Genomic DNA, 23,993 nt, shown 5'->3' with positions numbered 1-23,993 from the left:
AAAGTACCTATTAACTCCAGAGATTGCTTCAGCCTCTCATTACTCCTATACGGTGTTATTTTCCTTTACTTTGTTCCAGTTTCACCCTTACAAATAAACTGGGAGGCAGCAGATTATTCTTGGCTTTAAACATATTTTTGCTGTTGTAAACATAAAAACATGAACAATTTTGACTGTACGTACAATTGTGGCGAGAAGAATTCACACATTCATATGTTTTGCTTTAATGTGAGGCTTTTAATAATTAATTTGAACTGTTCTCTTCCCAGGGTGGAATGATTATACAATGAGCATTTTCAATTATAAAAAAGAAAAAAAAAGAGAGAATTGGCTTGTTTGAAATTAGGTTTAATTTTCTCTAATCCCCACACGATCAAAATTTACGTTCAAATGTATACAACTCACAAAAACTTTCACCCGAACGTCTTTCGGGTGAAATGTTGAAGAAATGAACCTAAAACGCACCCTTGACACTTGGACTAAACTTTTGAATGCCTATGTCCAACTCAAAGTTTCTTTTTGCACAACTTGCTCTCCCCTAACAAGGAACTGAACAGCAACATTCACAACAGGTTGATTCATGGATCTCACGTGTGACTCATGAATCAACCAATAAATGTTCTGGTTCAACTGGAATTGCTACGTAAAACATCCTCTTCATCATGCGGTTCACATTTTGACGTCATGAGACCAAGACGCAACGTAACAATCAACAGCACCCTGCCATTGCTACGAACAGGATGCTGAAGTGTGAATGGTTGTTTGCCGATATGTGCCCTGTGATTGACTGACGACCAGTGTACCCCGCCTCGCCTGAAGTCAGCTGGGATGGGTTTCAGCGTACCCCCGCGAGGATAAGCGGCATAGAAGACGGATGGATGGATTCATGAATCACTCACCTGTTGTGAATTTAAAAAGTACTGCAACATTGAACAACTGGACATGTGCATTCAGAAGTTAAGTGCATGTCAAATTAAGTGCATTTTAGCTTCATCTTGAAATTTGACCCGACTGGTTTTAAGACTTTGTCTTTCTTGGTTTGACGAGATTGCTTTGAGATTTAAAAGAAATGCAGTACACGTTTTTTTTCTTCGATTTTGCCCAAGAGATAGTGTATTTTCTGTATAGAAAAGGTAAAACTGTAATATACAGTAAAGTACAAGTACATGAGCAGTTTGAATTTGTGGTTACTCGGTCTTACCACTAGGTGGTAGCACAGTGCAGGCTAACGCAACATCAAAACAATTCTACGCCGTCCACCCAGTGAGATGAGACTTAAACTGTTATGTAAAACCTGTCTGAACACACGTACTGTACTTCATTGACCACAGCGGTGGGTACATCCATTTCTTTAAATGCCTGTTTAATTGTGCTGACAGTTGTGGCCAGTGAGTGTAGTTTTTTTTTCTTATCATGCTGCTCTTTTTTCTTAAATACTGGAAACAAGTCAAGCTTTATTATTATTATTGATAAACATTTTATTCCTTTGGTATTAACACTAGTTACATATTAACATGTTTTACAAGAAATGTTTGTCAAATATTTGGCGTGTACATACTGTATAACCAAGAGTACAAAGTCCATTCGAAGCATGTCTAAGAAAGGCATTTGTTGTGGCACTATTAATGTAATGGATGAGCAAGCCTGTGCAGCCTCCTGGAGTATTTAACACCGTCAATTTTCAATGAAGCCGCATTCACATTGTGATCACTGCCAGGCAGGCCTGGATCCTTAAATTCACTGCTCTTGCAACCGAATAAATGCATGGATGACCACAGCCATTCTTCAATATTCACAATACATTCTTAAACAGACAAAGTGCTGGGATAAGTGCATATTAGGAGATTGCTAAACTATACATGTGTTAAATGATAAAAACACACACGTGCAGACCAAAAAAAAAAAGCACGTTCGGTAAAAGCTGATGAAATACAGTACTTGGTGTGTGAGTTCAGTACCAGTGTGGAGACATTTACAACACATGTATAATATACTTTAAATTATCTACACTGTTAGTGTTCACTTCGAATACATTATGGCCCATCAAGAGCTTTACTACAAGTGTGATTCAAGAACCTTAGAGTTTACAAACAGTGTTGCTCTGCAGGATTTGATCTTAGAGTACATTACTGCGTAAGTAGTTTAAACAATTAACTGCAAATATAATAAATGGGTGTAGAGCCGTGAACAGAACACAACGAGCTCCTAAAATGATTATTATGAAAATGCTATCAATTATACTGTATTGCCCTCCAATTGGCTGGCACCCAGTCCAGGGTGTACCCCGCCTCTCGCCCGAAGTCAGCTGGGATAGGCTCCGGCATGCCCGCGACCCTAGTGAGAATAAGCGGCATAGAAGATGGATGGATGGATGGATATTATACTATATAATGTGGCCTTATGCATATGAACTGCTCTTGAAATTATTTGTCACCCGCCCAAATTTTGAGTTCAGTTTTTTGTTATTAATGTTGAATGGAAAGATATTCATTCAGCATAAAATGAAAATAAAAAATTGGCCAGCGTATGAATAGTTTTTGGACATAAAGGTATCCTCTATAGATACTATACTAAATCTATAGATACAGTATAGAGGTATCTGTCACAAGAATAGTGGTCATTACTCCAATAGAGGTATAAATCATTGTCACAGAGTCTGTACTTTTAAGACACATGGGGAAATATTCCGTCCAGTGTTCTGGAACAGCTTGGATGAACAACGGCGTATACGTAGTATTAAATATATGCCATTATGCCACTTCAGTATTCTACACAATCATTTTGACAAAAGCCATTCTCTATGAAGTCACTCACATTTCTGTTATGGTTGTTGAAAGGATTTGCTTCACATCAAGGTCAAAAGGCTGCACATCGTAAACGTTTGCTCAACTGTGGTCCAAGCGCTAACTGAACCATCATCTTAGGACTGTTTATAGTGTATACTGTAGTTGTCCCTACTTTGCGCCTGGACTGACTACATCCATATGTCACATCTCAAAGTGACGATACATGCTCTCCACGTAGCTCAGGACCCTTTGCCAGTCGGGGCCGCCTGCTCGCAGCATCTCCTCTACAGTCTGTCAAACAAAGAGTTGAATTGATTAACTGGCAAGTGGAATTACTTCATAGGCCATACATACTGTAAAGACTGACTCAAAGTGGGCTCGGGTAAGTCTTTTAGATCCCACTGGTTTGACTAATGTTATCAATACATTACCCAATTCTACTTCAGAAAGGGTTCTGAAAGGAAACAAGTCTTACCAAAGATTGGGTAATCCCAACAGTCTCGCCTGTTTTGAATGCTAGGTTGAGATTCTCCCTCTGAAACGAAACAACAAAGCAAAAAATCAAGGAACCAGTGAGGCATGAAATAAATGAATTCCATCCTTTCCACATGTTATGATTGATTCAATTAGTTTAGCGGAATTAATGACCGGATTCACATATTTTGGTTCTTGATGGAGGGGTTTATTGAGCAATGATTAAATGTAATTAAAACCAACACAAAAACAAATGTGAGTGTGAATGCTTTATTATCGTCAACATTATCAGTAATGGGGATACAGCTCCTATCAGAGTGTGCAGGCATATCTCATGAGAGGGCTGGTGAGTGTTCACATTCGTACAAGCAGTTAGTCTCACCTTAATCACGGTCACAGCATGCCAATAAAGTCCTTAACTATTTGCATTTTTTTGTTGTATGTAAGGCAGGTGAATAATACATTTATCATAAACAACCACGCTAATATCCAACAGTACCAATCTTACCTTGTTCTCTGGACTGAGACTGCTGTATGGGATGTGTGAAGGTAGGTAGGTGTGATAAACAGCACAAAATGCAAGGCCATCTACCCAGCTGCTGCTAAAATTGGTGATGTCAATATTCTGGAGGAAATAATGCAAGAGTTCCATTAGCACATGATGACATCATGTGGCATAATTAGGAAGAAGATATATTGGCATACTCAGTGACACTCACACTTGGTAGAACAGAGATGAACACTGACTATGCAAAAATCCAGCGTTTTTTTTTAACTTACTTCAGGGTAAAAAAAATAAAAACACACACACATACAATACAAAATTTTACAATACAAAACGACACGTCATATTGTACGCTAACCGGGAAATATACACGAACCAACTGAAAATGTTGGCGTATACTGTATATTGCATGTACACTGAAAAATACGCTAAACGAGGTTCCACTGTACCCACTTTAAGAGTCAACTGTTTATTTAAGTAAGTATTAAGACAAGTATAAGCTTTACTTTGTAGCCTTGTGTTTGGCTCTGACACCAACGTAGCAGCGAGTTCCTCTTCGAGCCTCCATGGCGACGCAGGAGCAGATTGAAACCATCCTGAGACCTGAACAGGACAAGAGCTTCAGATCTGCTTCTTATGTCTCGTTATATCACTCAAATGTAAAATAAATAACACTTAATACGTTTTGGCTTGAATAGAGAGCTTAATGAGTCCATCAGGGTACTAATGGTCACCTGGTTGGTGGAAGCTCCATGAGGGTTGAGTTGTACTTGTTTAAAAACTCCTCTTGTTTTCCTGCAATGAAAAGTTACTGCAAGAGTTAAGCTAATTTTGTCAAATTTAAATAAAAAAAACTACAGACTTAGGCATCATTACTTACATTGCGCGATAACTTGCAAAAGAATGGATGACAAAATAATATGACAAACATGTACCTGTATCTTTGTTGGACCTGCCGTCTTGTCGGTCCAAACTTCTACGTCCCCTAAGGTGCCCCAAATTCTTAAAAAAATAAAAAGTATACATAGTTTTTTTTGAAGCATTTTTTTTTATGTAAACAAACTCCCTTTAGTAAAAAAAACAAAAAACACACACCTTGTTTGCAGGTTCAGCTGTGCCAGTGGTAGGCTGAGAAGTTCCATTTTGTAATTTGACAGAATCTGAGGAAGCTGGTAATCTTGATAGACTTCTGTAGTGTTAAGATACATTAAAAGAGATTTGCAACAATTACCCTAATGAAGACAAGCTGTATGGAAAAAAATATGGCTATCACGTGTACATGTAGCCAATGAGTGCTCACAACACAATAAAAGTTTAATCTCACCTTGACCTCTCAGCAGTTGCTGTTCTTCGTGTCTCACCGAATCGCACCTCCTCCACCCTCCTTTCCTCATTGGTCACATTTCTCAGGTATCTTTTAGTGACAGCTACACACTCTTCTCTGGCAACATTCTTCATGGCATCGTTCGGGCTGCCCGCCAGCTGGTGCACCACCCTCTCCCCATCTCTCTGGCTCCCCTCGCTGATATCACAGTTCTTCAGAGGTTCGGTCTTCTCTCCTTCTTGGACATTTATTTTGTCTCCAGTCTGACTTAGAGTAGCCAGCCTCTTCCTGCTCTCCTCCAACTCCCCTCTCAAAGTGAGAAGCTGCATGTCAGCCTCCTTCTGTCTGTGCTGGGCAGCAGCTAGTTCCCTCGCCATATCTTTATGAGCTGTCCGCAGCGCCGTCAGCTCCTCTTCAGTCTCGGCCCTGAGACGATCGGCTACTGACACGGCTACCTGAAGGTCGGCCTGGAATTGCAGCCATTCTGTACGCTCTGTCTGAAAGGACAAATGGATGTGTTAGGCGCTATAAAGTGAAACTTAGCAATATTACTGTTTTTAACAGCTATACTCAAACTTTAGTATATCAATGTCAACTCAATTATGTTTACACACATCTTGTACACCTTTGGTTACTGCAAAGTTTTGTTTTACATACAGTAAATAGTCACTACACTATAAAGGGAGGAATTCACCTCTAACTGGGATTATTGTTTGGCCTTGGATGTGTGCTTTTTAGGCGCTATTATTTCATTCAATGATTCATTTTCCTAACACTAATCCTGTTTCTGGTCACGGGTGAGCTGCAGCCTGTCCCAGCTGACTTTTGGTGACAGACGGGGTACACCCTGGGCTGGTCACCAGTCAATCACAGGGCACTTACCGAATATGAAAACTTACACCGATGGACAATTTGGACTGTCCAATGAACTTGCATGTTTGTGGACTGTGGGAGGAAACCAGAGTACCTACAGTAAATCCACTGAGCGCAGGGAGACCTTGCAAACTCCAAAAGTCAGAGCCAAGGTTTGAATATACGCAGATATGCAAACCACATTTCCACTTTGCTGCAAGTGCTGTTATTTGATGTATAATATATAACAAAAACAGGAAACAATAATCTGACTATCACTTGTGGAGAACAATGTGAATTAAATGGCCTTGCAAGCCCTGACAAGCAAACAGGGAGGGGCTTTTTTGACAGGAAGTCAACCATGCAAAAAATATGTCCCTGCTGGCCGAAATGCTGAAAACAAAAAAAACATTAACAGTAAATAAGTGAAACCACGGAAGGAAAAAAAGGTTGACACGTGATTAGGAGGACAGCCAACAATACTTGTGTGCCATCAAAATAGTTTTTTCTCCTCTTCGGTGCTGTTACTCATTAGAGCTTCAGAGTTTGATGACAATCATGCCAAAACAGTTTCAGTGTTATTTATGATGGTGTGATTAAAAAAAAAAGAGCTGTCCTTCAAGCGAGCACCAACTGGTGACTGCTCCAGTCACCAGTTTAAAAGAAGCAAGAAATAGAAGGGAGGGAGGTACATATTTAATGGGGGCAGCAGACGCACTGAAAGGCAATATCAGCCAGAGGGTTTTGAAGCATGGCTGAGGAGCATAGAGGTTAGAGAGGTGAGTAATTAGATGAAGAAAGGATGGAGATGCGGAGGAGGAAGTAATATCTGAGCCAAGTCGACGCTCTCTCTTCTGACCAGTGACTCAAGACCACAGCTGGACCTGATTAAACTCTACACACACACACACACACACATCTCACATTTCTTTTCTCTTCCCCGTACACACATTCCGTATTCTTTAGCCTCACCACCAAAACCCATGATCATTTTATCTGATGTTTGGCATTCACACTCTATTCAGGAAGTGTCAAACAGCAACAAAAAAACACGGCGGACCTTGTCTTCACAGAGTCTTGCTTATCTGGCCACGAACGCTCCAACTGGAGCAAGTCTGTTTAAGGAAACAGGAAGGGGTGCTCCTCAGTTCACACCGAGATAAGGGTGTGGATTGTCAAGATACACACGCACACACACACACACACACTCCCGGAAGAGCTATGACCCATGGCCCACAGTAAGACCAGATGTGGTGTGTGTGTGTGTACACACAAACACACACATCTAGTTCCACATCTGAATTTCTGGTGGGGAAAACGATATTGTTCAATCCATCTGTCCCTAGTTGTCTCCCACACCCAACCTCTCTCTCTCCCTCTCGCTCTCTCTTTCTCCCTCTGACACTTACTTGGAGAAACATCTAAACTCTTCACTCCAGCTTTCTTCAGTCTATAGTATCATCCAAAAATGATTGAATACCGTCTCACCAAGCCCCTGAAACGGCGCTCAACCTTCCTGCCGTGTTGGCAGGCACAAAAAGCTGCATGCATACCGACACTAAATGCACATGGACATCAAAGTGAAAGGGGGCCCAAGTCAATGCCATGTATTCCACACTACATAATTCACCATTTGTACATTCAACATCAGCGCTGCCTCCTTCCAGTCCAGACAAACTCAACATTACTTTCAGAGCATGCTCTGTGCAACTTCGTTTACATGACAAAGCGAGTGATCATTCTTCAAACTTTCAAAAGAGCAGTCACCTGGAACTCATTCCACAGCTGTTTTGAAATATATTCAAAAGGGAAACAAATATAATTATATTGGCATTCATTTTTTGTTGTTAGGTTAATTGAAAAACGCTGGTGCACTTAAGTGCAGACAGATGGGTCATCAGATGACATGCTGGAATGTTCATTGGGCTAATGAATAATCACATTTGGATTGTATTTGCAGATAAAATACATTAGTGATGTTTGTCTGCAAGGTAATGTGCTATACAGTATGGGCAAAGGCACCGGGACACTTGCCATTACAGGAAGTGAATGTTCAGTTTTCTGAGAAGACCCTCTACAAGATTTTAGAATGCATTTGTTGGAATTTGTGTTCATTAAGAACATTTGTGGTCAGAGATCACTGGACTTGACGGAAGGCCTGACTGACGATCTCTCTTTTAGTTCATTACAAATGTGTTTGATGGAGTACTTCCACACCAAACCCATCCAACCCAACCACTATTGACCTTGTGATTAAATTGCTAAATAGGTTTGCATAAATGCAGTTTTGTCTAAACTAATTTCTCTGATGTGCATCTGCCTTCCTGTTCCTGTCACCTCTCTGTCCAGGGGTACAGCACCACCAGCCCCAAGTTTGCCATTTAAACAAAATATTGTACCTCGTTGACAGTTGGCTAGAAATTGCTGTGCTCGGATAATTCTGCTACAGGTTATGATTTGGTCAAATTGGGGAACCTTGTCGCGGATAGCGATGATGATGTCGTCTGCCCTGATTTAGGCAATTTATTATTAAGTTGTGTCTTCATTGACAACAAAGCAAACCAAACAAAAGTGAATAGACTTTGGCAGATGGGCCAAAAACATTCTTGATTTTATAGTCACAATGGAAGTTCTAATTGTTTTCAGTTTTTAAACCTCAGTGATGGAACTCATAAACCACATGTTCAACTAGTAGAAAATAATAAAACGTTGAATGATTCTGGCAGTTTAGCTAGTCATCCTGCCCAGGGACAATGGGACAATGCTATAGAAATGACATTTGAATATACATTAGGGCAGTCGGTGTACAGCTTGTATAGCAATATAGTTTTCCTATCCAATAAAATGACTCAACACACGGCCATTATCGTCTAAATAGCTGGCAACGTAAGCGTGTCACACTATAATTGTGTCTTGCCTACAGTTAAGCGTGATGGTGGTAGCGCCATGGTATGGGGCTGCATGAGTGCCACTGTCACTGGGGAGCTCCAGTTAATTGAGAGAAACATGAATTCCAACATGTACTGTGACATTCCGCAGCACAGCATGATCTTCTCCCTTGGGGTACTTGGCTACAGGACAGGTTACAAACATAAGGAGCATAAACACACCTCCAAGATGACAAGTGCCTTGCTGGGGAAGGTGAAGGTGATGAAGTGGCCAAGTACGTGGGGGCATCGTAATATTCGCGGGGCAGCATCCAAATATTGATCAGCTATTTAGACAATCATGGCTGTGTGGATCGTAAATCTATACTGCTATACAAGCTGTGCACTGACTACTCTTTTTATGTTGTCATCAAGTTTTTAGGAGTATGGGTGAAATTGCAAATCACAGTAATTTTCCAAGTATTACTATTGGAAGACAAATTTCATTTTAACGAAAAAACACATCAGACACAAGAGATTACCCTCACTTCCTGGTATGTAACATTCCAAAATTGTGTGACCCAATGTTTTTGTTCGTACTGTGTAGTCAACCACTGAAATATAAATGGAAAGGGTTCTTGAAATATCTAGGCTTCTTATAAAAATATATTTGGAAGTGGAAGAGGAGGATAGAAATAGAGTCAATAGAGTTTACAGGGATTGGGGTGAAATGAGGGGAAACCAAAAATGTAGCACATTTTGGAGCTGTTGTGCTCAGGAATGAGCGGTCGGATGTCTCATGGACAAACTGAAGAAAAGCCAAAGAGGCACCACAGGGGAAGAAGTCAGTTCACTTCACAAAGTAAAAATCATCTGCACTCATACATTGAAGACATTCACTGCATGTGTGTGTATTTGTTAACTCCCCGTCTCACGTGTGTAATGAACACAGAAACAAATGGCAGTGGGAGCGAGCGCTTCAGCCTTCACCCGCCTCCTCTTGCTCACCGCACTGAACAAAACAAAACAAGTTTTGTCTCCTGAACAGCTCATTGTGAACCCCCCTCCTCCGCACTGCTATACCCACTCCCCTTCCACCGGCTCCCCACAAAAAGGTTCCCAGGACAGCAAAGCAGACTGAGTGGGTTCATAAAGTCAGGCTTTGCAGCGTCTATTGGCCCAGTGAGGGCCCATGTAAACACAGTGTTGGATTGCCTCAATTTCTAATACACGGCTACCTCTCAGTGCTTTGTCTCCCCGTGCTTTGTGTTGGCCCATGCAGGGATTATATTTGCAAGCTTCTTTAGGGGTGTGGGAAAGTGAAAAAGAGAGGAAGGATAAAACATAAAAAGGTAGAGATATAAAAAAAAAAAAAGAGAAATGAACAAGCGAGATGCAATTGTGAATGCAAGCAAGAGCCCTCAATCTGCATTGCATGAATATAGCGAAACCCCCAACGTTGCGCACAGCCCAGTGCAGATGTTGGTCAACTTCCGATTTGGAATGCATTTTTAATCATAAATCCTTTATTAGTTGTGCAGGTCATATTTGCAGTAGCATTACAGCATCATTAACATAAACGTGCAAAAAGAAGCTATCTGCTGTTGAAAACAACTATATTGACGAGTGAAAGGGTGACAAAGCTTGTGGCATTCATATTTCTGTGGGACTTGAAAGGAATATTTATAATCAGAACATTTTGATTTTATTTTTAATTGTGGCAATTTGGTAGCATTCGCCTTTAGGGGTTCCAGTGTACGAGTTCGCAACCTAAATCAAGCACAAAACAAGCACTCACATGGAGAAGAACTAAGACGGGAGGTCCCACTTTGAGTCGTATTTTCCAGCTGTTGTAACCTGTAGGAAGCTGTGACCCTCCAGCTGCTATCCTAAGGGTGGGGTCACAATTGGAACCAGGAAATCACCGCAGATTAGAACATCTTTAGATATGCGGGACGCATCTAGCAAATGATGGAATGCTGGTGAAAATGTCTTCCTAACGTGATGAAATGTTATACAAGACACTGCACATATTAAATCTATTTGTACTTAATTCTACCACTATGGTGGTTGACATAGAAAAGATCCTCTTTTCCCTTCACAGGCCTCAACAGGAAAACCTTCCTTAGCAAGCTGCAAGACCCAGGGTGGCTGAGCAGGGACAATTCCACCGTGTATTGTGATGGTAGACGGTAACAGGGTGTGTTTTGGTCTTATCTCTGGGATGAAAGGTCACAAACACTGACCACGTGTCACTGGCATGTATGACGTACTCTCTACTACGTCCACAGGCACAAGTACACTTTTAGCATCTCTTGGGGAAAAAAACAATGCCACCAAAAAAAGAAAATGCAGGGTTGGATATCGTTTATATAATATCCGATCCCGGTGCTAAATTGGTACTATTGAAACTGATACTTCAAAAAGGAAAACACACAAATTCTGTCCAAAAACAATGCCTTTTTCTTCTCACTGAAGTTTGTGACATGCAAGTTGAACAGAAGAGTAATTAAAATACTTCATGAAAGGCCTGTCACGCTAATCAATAAATCAATTAATTACTCGCACGATAAATCAAAACAAACTCAATCATTTTGCTGGCTTCGACATACTGACATGTGCATGCATGTTTGTTTTCCTCCTCCCTCTCCACCAAACAGGCTGGATGACAAGAGGGTTCACGCCGTGTAGCTGTCTCGACACCCGGGTGCGCTGGTCTGTAGCAGAATGAACGGAGTAAGTGAACACTCCTGTCACTGGTTTTGTCCCAGTGAGGAGAGCCGCGCTACGCGCTGGCAAGTGCGCTACTTGCTAGCTGTACGTGTTGCGTGCTACATGATGGAATACTTTCTTCAACATGATCTGATGTCAATTTCAGCCCGTTTGTGCATCATCATTTTGTGACATGAAACAGTTTGTGATAAAGACATTTCAATAAATAATACAGTTGCCATGACTCCCGAAGTAAAAACCCCTCACTGTGCACCAAACGCATTTTGCTGCAACCAAAACATTACACCCCAGTGTAGGGTGACAATATTGTGATTACCAAAACCTAGGACACTCAGCCTGGCAATAAGATACTCAAATGGTACACAAAGTTTCCTATAAATGCTTTATAATTTCAATGTTTTTAAAGTATGCCTCCTCCAAAGGACGAACGTTCAGAAATCGGCATGAAAATGATTCCCAAAACAGAATGACCTGCGGTCAAATGCTTGTTAAGGTTTGGAATGTAACCATTTATGAGAAAAATGTGCCCTACAAAGTCACAAGAACTTAGGAATTTGAACCGCCGTTGTGCACAACATCCCCAATTTTACCAGACTTCAACTAGGCAAGCGTCAGATGATTAACTCGGTGTATATATTTTCTTTCTTCTTTGCCTTTTTGCAACTTTTGGCAACACTAATTGAAAAAGCGGTGCACACAGCAGGGATTACGTCACATATAGCAGCGCGCCCTCATGCCGCACAAATTAATGGCTCAATGAAAAACCAGGATATTTTTATCACTTTCTTTAAAAAAAAAAAAAAAAAAAAAGTCAGGACAGGTACTGGGACGTTTGGTAACCCCATTTCAGTGCATACAATCCACTGCTTAAGCACATCAGTTCCTCACAATTGGATCGGAAACTGATACACAACTGTGGCGATATTAAATGGCCAATCGATTGGCGCCAGTTTCCTTAATATTGGGGTATCGCCAGTCCTAACAAATGAAATCCATCTTATCCACCTCCACAAAGGTTTGAATGTCGGCCCCTATCCTCTTTTGTTCTGCCGGACTGATGGCTAGCAATTGAGCCTAAAGCTAAACCTAGCCAGAGCAAAGGGCCAGGCAGTGGCCCGCTCTTAGCACTTATGGTTTAATTCATTTTGAACGAGCATCCAGTTAGTACGATTCACAGTTCCACATGCCCAAAAAGGGGTGGGAAGAAGCAAAGCTTATTTAATCTTATCCCCCATCCATTTCACATCAATTGCAATACATTTGTTCTCCTTCTGTAGTCCAATGTACTCTTTGCCAATTATAAATACATAGGAAAAACAATATAACAATGTGGTATAATGATAGTCAAGGTTAATAATTACGGTGAGGAAGTTAATTGTATATTCATATTATTATTCGTATGGGGTGTAACAGACTTAATGATAATAATGAGTAGATAATAACTGATAAAAGGGTTAGTAGTTGACAGAAGATAGTTGAATAATGAGTGACTACAGACAATGCATTCAACAGAAATGAGGAGTTAGTAGTACGTGCAAGAGTGGTTAGCCATATAGCATTGTATGTACACAATGGTTCAGGATGCTTTTTCCTTGTACTTTGTAAACAACTGCTTTCACTCTTTCTTGAAATCGCTCATTTTAGTGCATTGTTTGAGTTCCTTACTCAATCCGTTCCATAATTTGATTCCACATACTGACGTGCTGAAGGTTTTTAGCGTTGTTTTAGCACTGTTTGAAAGTCTACCAGATCAGCAAATTTTTATAATTCTGATTTATTCTTATTGATTTATTCATTCTGATTTTGTAACTTGCACAATATCATCTTCAAGCACTTGTTGCAGGTGGCCGAGTCTGCATTCATTTAGCACTAAAATGAGGCACCAATATCTACTTAGTTTACCGATCTGGTGACTGCCGTTTATGTCGGCACTGGTGCCGTTATGATACAAAGTGTCACATGAAAACACAGCAGATGGTCAATGCATGTCAAATAAACAGGGGACACTATAACCCCTGGTAACCAATAAGAAACCAGGAAAAAAAATTCTGAAAAAGTCACAAAAAAAGGGTAAACATACATCTGGACAGATGAACATATCCCACCTGTACCTTCGGTGAACAAAGAATAGAATAAATAAATCAAGTGGTTCATGCTTTGACATGATACAAAGTAGAAACCGGTTGTCACAAATGATTCATTCTGTTTGGTGCCCAGTTTTTTTTTTTTTAAAAAAAGGTACATTGACTAGTTATTGCAAGGTTTTCCTCCCAATTCCCCTAATCAGTGCATTTACTCACAGTTTGGGCCATTCTCCATGCACATCTCACCTGCATTGTACTCTTCAAATTCTTCACTTCAACCTGGAGGCATTTCAGCATGTCTGACGGAGGAGAAATGTCAGATAATGTCAAATGCAAACGAAACCAAAGGAAAAAAGGTCAAATAAATGTGTTTGCCCTTCTCAGCACAGGGAAATATCCAATGAAACAGGAAGGTGGAGTAGTCAAGCAAATGTTTTGCAGCTCTTACCTGTGATGTTTGTGGGCCCATCCCGACTGACGGAGATCCCCAAAGTTGTCCGGCATTCCTCGAGCAGTGTCTGCAGTTCCTTTGCCTGGATGTCTCCAGACTCTGGACCCTGATGCAGAGACTGACTCAGGCCGCTGTCTCTCTCTCTCCATTTTGGCCCAGAAGAGCTGCACACAACCGGTGAGGAGCTACACGGAGTAGATGGACTATTTGCTGGGTTGACAGGTACCGACCGAGGGGTAGAAGAAGAAGGAGCCCCATTCCTTGCCACAGTAACGTGTCCTATCATTGCTACCGTACTGTCTGCCTTGGTGGCCACTGGACTGACTGCTGAAGCAGTTGAGGAACTGTTTGAGTTGGTTCGTGAAGGAGGAGGCCTCCACTCAGGTGCAGAAATGGCAGAACTTGGCTGTGATCTCTTCACGCTGGACGATGTAAACACTGATACCGGAGGTGAAGATGAAACTGAAATGGGAGATTTAGCTGATGAGGGAGGTAGGAGCTGAGGGACACCAGGTACAAATCCAGGTGTGTCACTTTGTGGGGAGGCAGGAGGAGTGTGGAAATTCTCCAAGTGGTTACCTAGAAGAAATGATATTGGCTTTTGAAAGAAAGCTTGTGAGTTGCTCGGCACGACCTTCTGATCCATGTGGTTTCATTTTCTTAACAATTTTTAATAGATCATTTTCTGTGTAATAGATTCCTATTTAGAAACATGTCACCCCTATACTGCTCATGCCAAATGGTAGGATCGCAATGATGTGCTGATAACCTGCGTAACAGTCATCAATTAATTCCCTTATTTGGCATTTTGAATTGAATCTTGAATCTTGAATTTTACCAGTCACACCCACTTTTGGAGTATATCGCGATGTAATATTTTTGTATTTTTTTTTGTCACTGAGAAAACTAGCCTAGTTTAACAGCGTAAATTGCCTGCATGTATACATACGCAGGTTCGCCAAAATAAACGAAAAGGACATACACTGAAGTAAATCATCTAAAAACACCATTTTACTCTATTTGACCAACATAATCCTTATTTTGCCTCATCAGATTAATAAAGTCTAGTTATCCATCAAAATATTATATATCTATAAACAATTGCACCTGTACCATGTCCTCAAAATAACCATCCAAAGTAGATATAAAACAGTAATTATCTGGAAGGGAGTGTAAAAACTTATTTTGAGCAGCATGGGAAGGAAAGCACAAAAAAGGTGACAATCACCCAGCTAGTGTGTGAATCACCAGGCAATGATGTCACGGAGGAATGATGGGAGAAAACCACTTTAGTGGTCACTCGTCTGGCATGTTGACACTGAAAATACCATCCAGTGAGCTGCCCGTGTCACTGGGAATACTTTCACGGGGATGCTGCACATGAACAATGTTGGCCAGCTGTCACAAACCACATAATTCTGGAACAAACAACTGCAGCAAACTGAACAATAGAGTCACTAATCACGGCACAAATGACTGAGCATCAGTTCTCCTCTTTCTTCCTTGCCCTTGTTTGGACAAAAGCTGTGCTCTGCTTGTAAAAATAAAAGGTTTTCATTTGGAATGATGTGATAGCAGCAACTATGCATGCACAGCCTCATTGGAAAAGAATGACTGGATTGTTTAATAAGTTTCTCAAGCCACCCTTCCTTTTATTTCTTCATTCCAAACCTTAATGTGCTCGCCCATCCATGCACATGGGTGGCAGACTGACTGAGTGAATGTGTGTAATGAGGTTTGTGTGTGTGTGAGTGAGCGTGGATGTCAGATAGCATTAAGCCTTTATGATTAATCTGCTGCCCTTGTGCCGAGCTGGGGAATTCTGCCGATTCATCACAGCTGGCCCGAATGGATCACATGGGGGACGCGAGGAGAATGACCACTCACTGAGCAACACACACAGGATGGCTGCCAAGATTCTTGCCTCCGTATGCACAGCCGTTCCACTCGCGTTCCCTTTGTTGCGTTTCTTTTCTTCTATAATGCACCAACCATACTCGACCCCCTGCTTTTTGCATCCGTCCTTCTCAAAAGATGCAGTGTGTGTACTGCAAGACAAGCGTGTATGTGACCTACCTGTGAGCCCATGGCTGTCCTTGCTCGAAAAGTTCCCCATCCTGCAGTAAATTTGGCCACTGACGGGCCCTGCTGGTGCTTGCTGCTCCCCTGCTCAGCCCAGATCAAAGTGGCAGTGGGGGTGACCTGCAAATAGAGCACATCCGGCTGAGATGATGGATGAGGTCCCACAACTTGGGCACTGTATGCAAACTGAGAAATAACTCAGTGACTTCAAACATCTCCAAACTCATTCCCTTCACTTCGCTTCTGATTAGAATTTAACACGATGATATGTGAGCAACTGCATACACATTTCACTCTTCAGATCATCTATTAATAAGTTAATTATATTTTTACTTTATTCAAAAGAGAAAGACACTACTACTACTTCTTTAGTGCTGTAAAAGTAACTTCTAAGCGACTTATTTAAGTCAAACAGCACGCAACAACTTCAGAAAGGAATATAATAGATGGACACAAACCCTCGAAAGTGGATAACTAATCCAAAAAATCCGTCTGTTGTACTTTGGTTAACTCTTCACAACACTTTGCTTCCTCCTGGGGTAAATGCCTCGCTCAGTCCTCTCCAAGTCACTACGTCGACTTTAAAAACACTTTTAATTCCGTTACGTTTTTTGAAACAATCCAAATCTTAACGCAAACACCCACTGTAACCCCGACAGTGAAGCGACGAGCTAAAACAAGGCAAAACCAATAAGTGCCCGCCTGCAAGGATAACCGCTAAAAGTGGCCACTAGAGGGCGAGGGTGAGCTGCTTGAGGGTGAATAAGCACATGTGTCAATGTTGAGTGGAGACACTGCAGGTTTTCTCTCCAACCAGTTTTTCCAGCAGGTGATTTAATTGTTGAGCGCCTTCTCTAAAATTGAAGGAGGTGCTGATCATTAAAATCACCTGCTTTAGTGACCGGCTGGAAAGAAAACCTGCAGTGCCTCAACCCTCTATGGCACGAGTTTGACACCCCAAGAATAAAGAAACCCGTTGCTTCTTGACTCATGTTTACTGAGACGTTGGTTGACGTCACTGTGATGTTCAAATGCGGTTTAAAAGAGGAAAACATGTTCGCACACTGTTGCTAATGACACACTGTTCCCATTATGAAGTCATCCATTACACACATGATATTCCAAAGCTCTTTACTTGATAATTCAATTTCAGTAGTATCCAAACAGCGCTGTTATCGATACCTGGGTACAGTATTGGTATCAGATCGATAGGATCAATGAGATTAGTATTTTTAAGTTGTCTTCTATGTTTAATTTCACAAACATGTGTTTTTCAATTCAATTCGTTTATAAAGCGCCAGATCACAACAGCAGTTATCTCATGGCACTTTACACATGGAGGTCACATTCATAAATTAAAATAGAGAACCAAGTGAAACACGAGCAATCACTTGGCGATGGAGGCAAGGAAAAACTCCCTCTGGGGAAGAAACCTTGAACAGAACCCTGTCTCTGGGGGCGGCCATCTGTTTCGACCGGTTGGGTTAAGATGTTTTTTTTGTTGTGTTGTTCCAATAGAGTTTATATATTTAAATATTATTTTGTTTACAAACTCAGGGAACAAGTACTTATACACACGGCTTCGAGGACAAAACACCAATGGATTTGAACGAGAGCCAATGGTAGTTCTCGCTTACTTGCTTTTGTTTACTTATTTAGCACGATTAAGAAGTTGTCTGTAATAAAAGTTCAATTGTTCGCAAATAAGTGTGTTGATACAAATAATGTTTTGCTTGCCTTTTCCACCTTTTCCAGTTCCACCGAGAGGACACCAAGGCGTCCCCAGGCTAGCTGTGAAACATAATGCCTCCAGATCTGCCCTGAAGTCTTCTTCCGCGTGACATTCCCTAAACAACTCACCAGGAAGGTGTCCCTGGGGAATCAAACCTATTTGTGTATATACTGTATATACATATATATATATATTTGTATCTGTTGTCCCAAAGAGTCCAGGGTGTACCCCGTCGTTTGCGCGAAGTCAGCTGAGATAAGCTCTAGCGCAACCATAACCCAAAAGACGCCAAGCGGCATAGAAAATAGATGGATGGACAGATATTTATTGTCTTGATTTTTTTTGTTAAAGTTAAAATGTTTACATTTTACTTTTTGGAAAAACGGTGTTACCTTGCTGCACCGTGGGCCTTAGAGGAAGGCAATTTCAATCATCCGTACGTACGGCATAAGTGACACTAAAGCATACTTTGAGATATTAAAACATGTGAATGACAGGAAACAGCAGAGCAGGAAGTTTGCAGGATACTTTTTACTTCACAATTTCTGACATCACATCTGGGCACATCTGAAGTCATCTTTGTGTAGACTTTATACATACTAGCAATTCAGGGACACCTACATATTGAAATAGTGAAAACCTGGAAGAGAATACTCTCTAAATTGTCTATTTTCTAGGTATTCCATTTTTTCTGTGCACATCTTTGACAGTAATCGCTCATAAACAGACGAGTAGTGAGTGAAGCAGTTTGCTGCAGAGGCACAGCCCAAGGTCTCTCCTCCCCAACTGTAATGATTGAGATCAATAGATTCATTCAGAGCTCCACGCTGACTATGAAACACTGCAGTGCCAACAAAAAATTAAATTGGGCAGAATCAGCCAGATCCATTACGCAACTTACAACCCATCCCATATAGACTACAGTCCTCTGGGAGAGTGTTGGCTAATGTGTCCGTTCGACAAAACCAGCCAGACTAGAATGCAAGGACATACATGCATGCCCAGTTTCCCCTATGATGAACCTGTTGCTGGGAGACCAACAATTGTAAATTTGTTTACTGGTGGTAGTCTCTTTCAAATTTTTCAACGACCAGTGCTGATCGGATTATGGTCTTCGTGTCCGAGTTATTGTCCCTCCAAAAACTCCCAACCTGTCACAACTAGTTATGAGTCCAGTTTAGTAGGCCAGGAAAGCCTCGTTGTGTAGCACTGAAGAAGCACATCGCTGCAGTCTGTGGTCCTGCCTACGTAAAACTGTTCATTTTGAATCAGTCTGACAGACCCTGTGCTCTCCCTAAGGCACAGCACGCATTCTCAACCACACTCAATGCCTCGCCAAATTGCACGCCCCCTCTTTTGAGCTACTTCATTTATTTTTTGGTGTGAACACAAACGGAAACACCAATGCAACATCATCCAAATCCATGCATGGCAGTGAGACAAATGGTGGACATTGCAGGGAGAAAGGTACAATGTTTGGATGCACAGGGACTGTCTCTCTTAAGAGTGACAGACACGCTCTAAACCAGATTAAAGGTGTTGTGTTTTGCCACCTGGTTTAATCCCGGTAGAGAATGCAGGTTTAGAATCTGCTCTCTACATTGAATGTCACTATCACGTAATTCGGTACAAACAAAAGTACGTTGCCGCTTCCTGCTGTTCATTACCATCATCCTGATCAAGACTCTAACAATGGGTTGCTAATTGGGTTACAAAGAAGACTTCCAACCTCCACATTATCCTTAATTGAGAGTTTTAGCCAGATCAATTGAGAGGCTTTGCTCATTGATGGTACCTGCTCTCTTCAGAGGTCTTCAGCATGGGATGGGATGGGTTGCTTGTTCTTGGGGAGGTGAGGTCACTGAGAGATTTATGCAAACCATCTGTGTATGAAGGACTACTGCCAAGCTTTAGTCCATTTTTGCATCATCCAAAAAACACACAATGTCTCTACGTTAAACGTAATCAAACTACATTGCGCAATCATTGGGCCTGCACAGGAAATGATACACTACCGTTAGAGATTAAGACATTATTTTCTCATATTGCATAAGCTACACGATTCCACAAAACTAACATCACATCCAACTTCCTGTCAACACACAGGTTGACTCATTCAGATACCCACACTCACATGTCATCAGAGAGCACATGGGCCTCATTTACACAATGGGCCAGCATAGCTACAATCTTCAACATGCAAGAGTGTGGTTACCGAGAATCAACCTGTAGTGACCAATCTATACCCGACCAAGAATCGTATTTTAAACAAACTTCTGGCCAACAAAGGAGGGTGGTGAGATCTCCTGGCAGGCTCCAGCCCTGTGGGTGGCCTCCAGGAAGGGGGTCCTTTGGGCAGCAGTGCCCGCCATGGTGGCGTCAGTGTGCGAGCCAACCCACTGTAGCACACGGCTGGAAGGCCTGTGGTAGAGAGCCAACTGCCTGCAGCTGTAGCCGCACATCCCAATCCCCACGGCTCCTAAGAGCATAGCCATGCCAGGCATGGTCTTCTCAGGCGGACGCACCACACACACATTATGGTAGGCTTGGGTCTGAAAGGAAAAAGAAGACAAATCAATCCAGTGTTCGCTTTTATTATACGGCGTGAGTATTAAAGAACTCCAAAAGTAACAAACTAAACATTCAGAATCCCTGGTATAGTCACAAAAAGATGATTATCCTGAGGTTCAGTGAGCCCAGCTTGTGTTGTAGCTTTTTGACAAACTATTAACCAAAGTACTCACCCCAGGTCTCTGTCCCATTCAGTGCACCCACAATGCCCATGAGATTCAGGCCCATCTACTTGCCATTTACCGCATCTCTTTGAGCAAGCAAAAAAAAAAAAAAAAAAGGTGTCTATTTTTGCGACATGGGCAATTTCCTGTGCAGAACTTTCACAATAATAAAGTGGTGAAAATAATAGAAACCTCATATTTTCCAACAGCGCTGTGTCACAGGCAGTTAAAAAGCCATTCCCGTCGCTCACTCACCCAATTCTCATTTCCATTTACAACTCAATGGGCTGTCACAGACTTAGATTTCTTCATTGTTTCACCAAAAAGGTAATTATGTGACATGAGCTAAAACAAAATGCATCCTAAATGCATCCTATAATGACTGTGTATAGTGTACTAAGTGTGCATTTCATTGAATTTGCACAGTTGAAGCAGCTGATACACCACACCATTAAACAGGCTACCTGGTGGCATCACAATGCTTACTTTATACTTAGTTGATGTATACTTAGCCTCGGGCTAAGCCTATACATGTGCTTATAAAACCACTACCTAGAAAGCAGTGATTACATCAGTCTTAAAGAACTACTCAATGGCCCAGTGCAGACAAAGCATGCACCATGTAACCTGAACTTTAAATGTAGTGTATGTGAAGGGGGTGTTCTCCTTCTTGTCATAAAGGGCTTAAATCACAATGAACACTTTGACATACCCAGAGGACTTCAACATATCAGCACATTAAATACACTACAAAGGCTTCATTTTTGTGTTGCCTCTATGAAAACATATACCTTCATTTTGCAGTTTGTCTTCCACCTGAATTATATATGGGGAACGTTCAAAACAACAAAAAATAAAACTCACCTGCAGTAATCTGATGTAGCCTGGAGTGAGTCTTTGGAGTCTGAAAAACATTTTCCCCGTGTTGCTGAGAACTGAGCAAAGGCCTGAAGTTCTCTGAAGCTCCCCTTCCTGGACTCCCAGGAGGGGAAACCCGCTGACAGAGGGTCTGCCCGAGTGCGTGTGGTCACTTCAGCCTGTGTTCAGGTATCTGGTTCAAGGCGGACTTGTCTACCCTGATAATGTCTCCTTATATAACAGGCTGCAAGCAGTTGGTGTTTCTAAGGGGATTACAGGACTTGGCATACTGGGGCAAAGAAGTAAACAGAAGCATGGCTGATCCCAGTACAGTATAAGCGTAAAGTAGGAGACACTTCAAAAAACAACAATATCTTATTATAAAGTAATCCCTTGTTTATCGTGGTTACATTTCTGCAAAGTAGGCTTCCTTCTTTATAAATTGAATTTTTTCACAGTTATGGCATAAAAAAACCTGTATACGATCTACTAAATGCATTTTTTAACGTCATTAAAGCCCTCTATGTACACATGAAATAACATCCCTATTGTCACCCTTACATTCGTAGTACTCAGTAATGTAGATATTATCCTTTCATTCATTTTCGATGCCGCTTAAGCCTCACTAGGGTCACGGGGTATGCTGGCTTTGGGGGAGAGGCGGGGTACACCCTGGACTGGTCGCCAGTCAATTGCAGGGCACATATACAAAAACAATAATTCACACACATTCATACCTACGCACAATTTAAAGTCATCAATTAACCTAATATGCATTGTTTTTGGACATGGGAGAAAACCGGAGTACCCGGAGAAAACCCACACACGCACGCAAAGGCAGAACATGCAAAGTCCACGCCGGGACGGCCAATGGAGATTCAAACCCAGATGTTCCAGATCTCGGGTGTGGCACACGTTAACCACGTGCCACCGTGCGGCCTATAAATATAATCCGAGAAATGTTTTCTTTCCTCAGATTTTTCTGTAGATATAATCAGAGAAATTTAAGAAATAAATAAATGCGTGCGTGTGCTCTGCGATAAATGTGTTCCGGACGTGTAGACAGCTGGGTCACAGCCACAACAGGAGCCCGTTATTATGATTATTATCTTGTTATTATTGTGCCTGTTGTGAGATAATTCAAACCTGCAATAAAAGCCTCTCGTTCCGGCGATCAAGTCCCATGGTTGTCTCACTGAACAATTACTGACACCTTGTGACCAATGTAGAATACGCCATTCACAATTTGAATGTGTCTTCTTGTACTGTATTTGTATTTTAGTTCATTTAGCCATTTTTATGCTTGAAATGCTTAAGTTAGACAAAAAAAGTTAAATTTGCAATATTTTTTTTTCTAGTAAACCATATTCAACCACAAAACAGCATGATTTATTAATAAATATGTTTGAAAAACAGTGATAGAGTGAAGCCATGAAATTCAAACTGCGTCGAGGGACGACTGTACTGCCTTAAAGTCTTACAAAATTCTGTCGACATAAGATGTCTTCAAGTCATGTTCATTACTCAATTTATGCAGATGCTCTTCCCTCAATATAACAACATATTTGGGACATCAGGCAGGAAGTGTATGCTAACATAGCTTATTGTCATTGCCATTAATTTTGGACCACTACGATTTATTTTAATGGTTTTTTTTCTAGAGTGGAATGACTGTACAATGTACATATTTAATTAAATTGGGTTTGAATTTATTTAGGGTTTTTCTGAAAAACACAGAGGATAAAAATTACCCAGGCTTAAATATACACACACCACCACTAATACTTGAATAAATGTTCCTTAGCAAGTTTCTTCTCAACCAGTTAGTTTTTGTGGTTATTAACAAGCTTCTGGCATAATTCAGGTTGGATATTTGACCACTCTTCTTGGCAGAATTGATAGAGTTCATTTTAATTGATTGGTTTCCTGGCACGAACCCAGCTTTTAAGCACTCTCCACAAATGTTCAATAAACCCGAGGTCGGGCTTTGGGAAAGCCATTCCTAAAGCTTAATTTTAGCCTGCTTTATCCATTCCAAAACCAGTTTTGATGTGTGTTTGGGATTACACCCAATAATTGTGTCCATGATGAGTCCAAGTTAGTCACACCAGCTACAGCATCAAATGGGACACTAAAATAACTACACCTCCTCTAAAAGATTCAATGAAAACCATGTTAAGAATTAAGAGTATGCCAACTGTATGGTTGACTCCTGTATGCTTCAATGTTTTCTACTGAGTCCATATAAAAGTCAATGTAAAGCAATTATTGAGAGGAATTTTTTGTAATCTGTTTGAGGGTTTTAAAAAATATACTTTTTCTACTGTGTTTTGCTCCTTAGGGGCCATGTTGCATTTATTTAATTTTATCCAGGCCCTTATAACATGGACAGATGTTAACAAATGCAGTGTAGAAATTGTGTTTTATTCATATTCTTGTTAATAAAAAAAAGAAATTGCATAAACTGTACTGTATAATGGCCACATTTTGTACTTGAACAGTTTGATGAG

General features: G+C 41.1%; 1 protein-coding gene and 1 long non-coding RNA gene across 6 annotated transcripts in view; one reads left to right on the top strand and one right to left on the bottom strand.

The window, feature by feature from the left end:
* Positions 1-23,955, top strand: part of LOC129192099 (uncharacterized) — a 70,041-nt gene extending 46,086 nt beyond the window's left edge. Inside the window, exons 6-7 of the long non-coding RNA XR_008573349.1 lie at positions 11,469-11,544; positions 17,914-23,955. This is a non-coding gene — a long non-coding RNA (uncharacterized LOC129192099). The remainder of the gene's footprint in view (positions 1-11,468; positions 11,545-17,913) is intronic.
* Positions 232-21,705, bottom strand: si:ch211-195o20.7 (cytospin-A). 5 transcript variants are annotated; one of them, XM_054795642.1, is made up of 13 exons: positions 21,490-21,705; positions 16,617-20,442; positions 16,153-16,278; positions 14,074-14,538; positions 13,842-13,924; positions 5,090-5,586; positions 4,861-4,954; positions 4,701-4,767; positions 4,500-4,560; positions 4,272-4,368; positions 3,769-3,885; positions 3,262-3,321; positions 232-3,077 (listed from the first exon to the last, which is right to left on the bottom strand). In XM_054795642.1, exons 3-13 carry the CDS (start codon positions 16,190-16,192, stop codon positions 2,988-2,990), a joined length of 1,671 nt encoding a protein of 556 aa, XP_054651617.1. In that variant the 5' UTR covers positions 16,193-16,278; positions 16,617-20,442; positions 21,490-21,705; the 3' UTR covers positions 232-2,987. The 5 variants fall into 5 exon arrangements, with proteins under 5 accessions (XP_054651617.1, XP_054651612.1, XP_054651613.1 ...); XM_054795637.1 differs by having other exon boundaries at positions 233-3,077; positions 14,074-14,655; XM_054795638.1 differs by lacking the exon at positions 21,490-21,705 and adding an exon at positions 20,635-20,751 and having other exon boundaries at positions 233-3,077; positions 14,074-14,655.
* Positions 23,956-23,993: the final 38 nt, after the last annotated feature.

Source organism: Dunckerocampus dactyliophorus, chromosome 13 (assembly GCF_027744805.1).
Source record: "Dunckerocampus dactyliophorus isolate RoL2022-P2 chromosome 13, RoL_Ddac_1.1, whole genome shotgun sequence".
In the NCBI taxonomy this organism is placed as follows: domain Eukaryota; kingdom Metazoa; phylum Chordata; class Actinopteri; order Syngnathiformes; family Syngnathidae; genus Dunckerocampus; species Dunckerocampus dactyliophorus.
This window is presented reverse-complemented; position numbering and strand designations above follow the sequence as displayed.

Coding starts and splice junctions, on each gene's coding strand:
- si:ch211-195o20.7 (XM_054795637.1), bottom strand. CDS start 16,192: ATGGGGAACTTTTCGAGCAAGGACAGCCATGGGCTCACAG. Junction 3,322..3,768: donor GTCTCAGTCCAGAGAACAAG/GTAAGATTGGTA, acceptor GTTTCGTTTCAG/AGGGAGAATCTCAACCTAGC. Junction 3,078..3,261: donor TTGGGATTACCCAATCTTTG/GTAAGACTTGTT, acceptor TTTGTTTGACAG/ACTGTAGAGGAGATGCTGCG.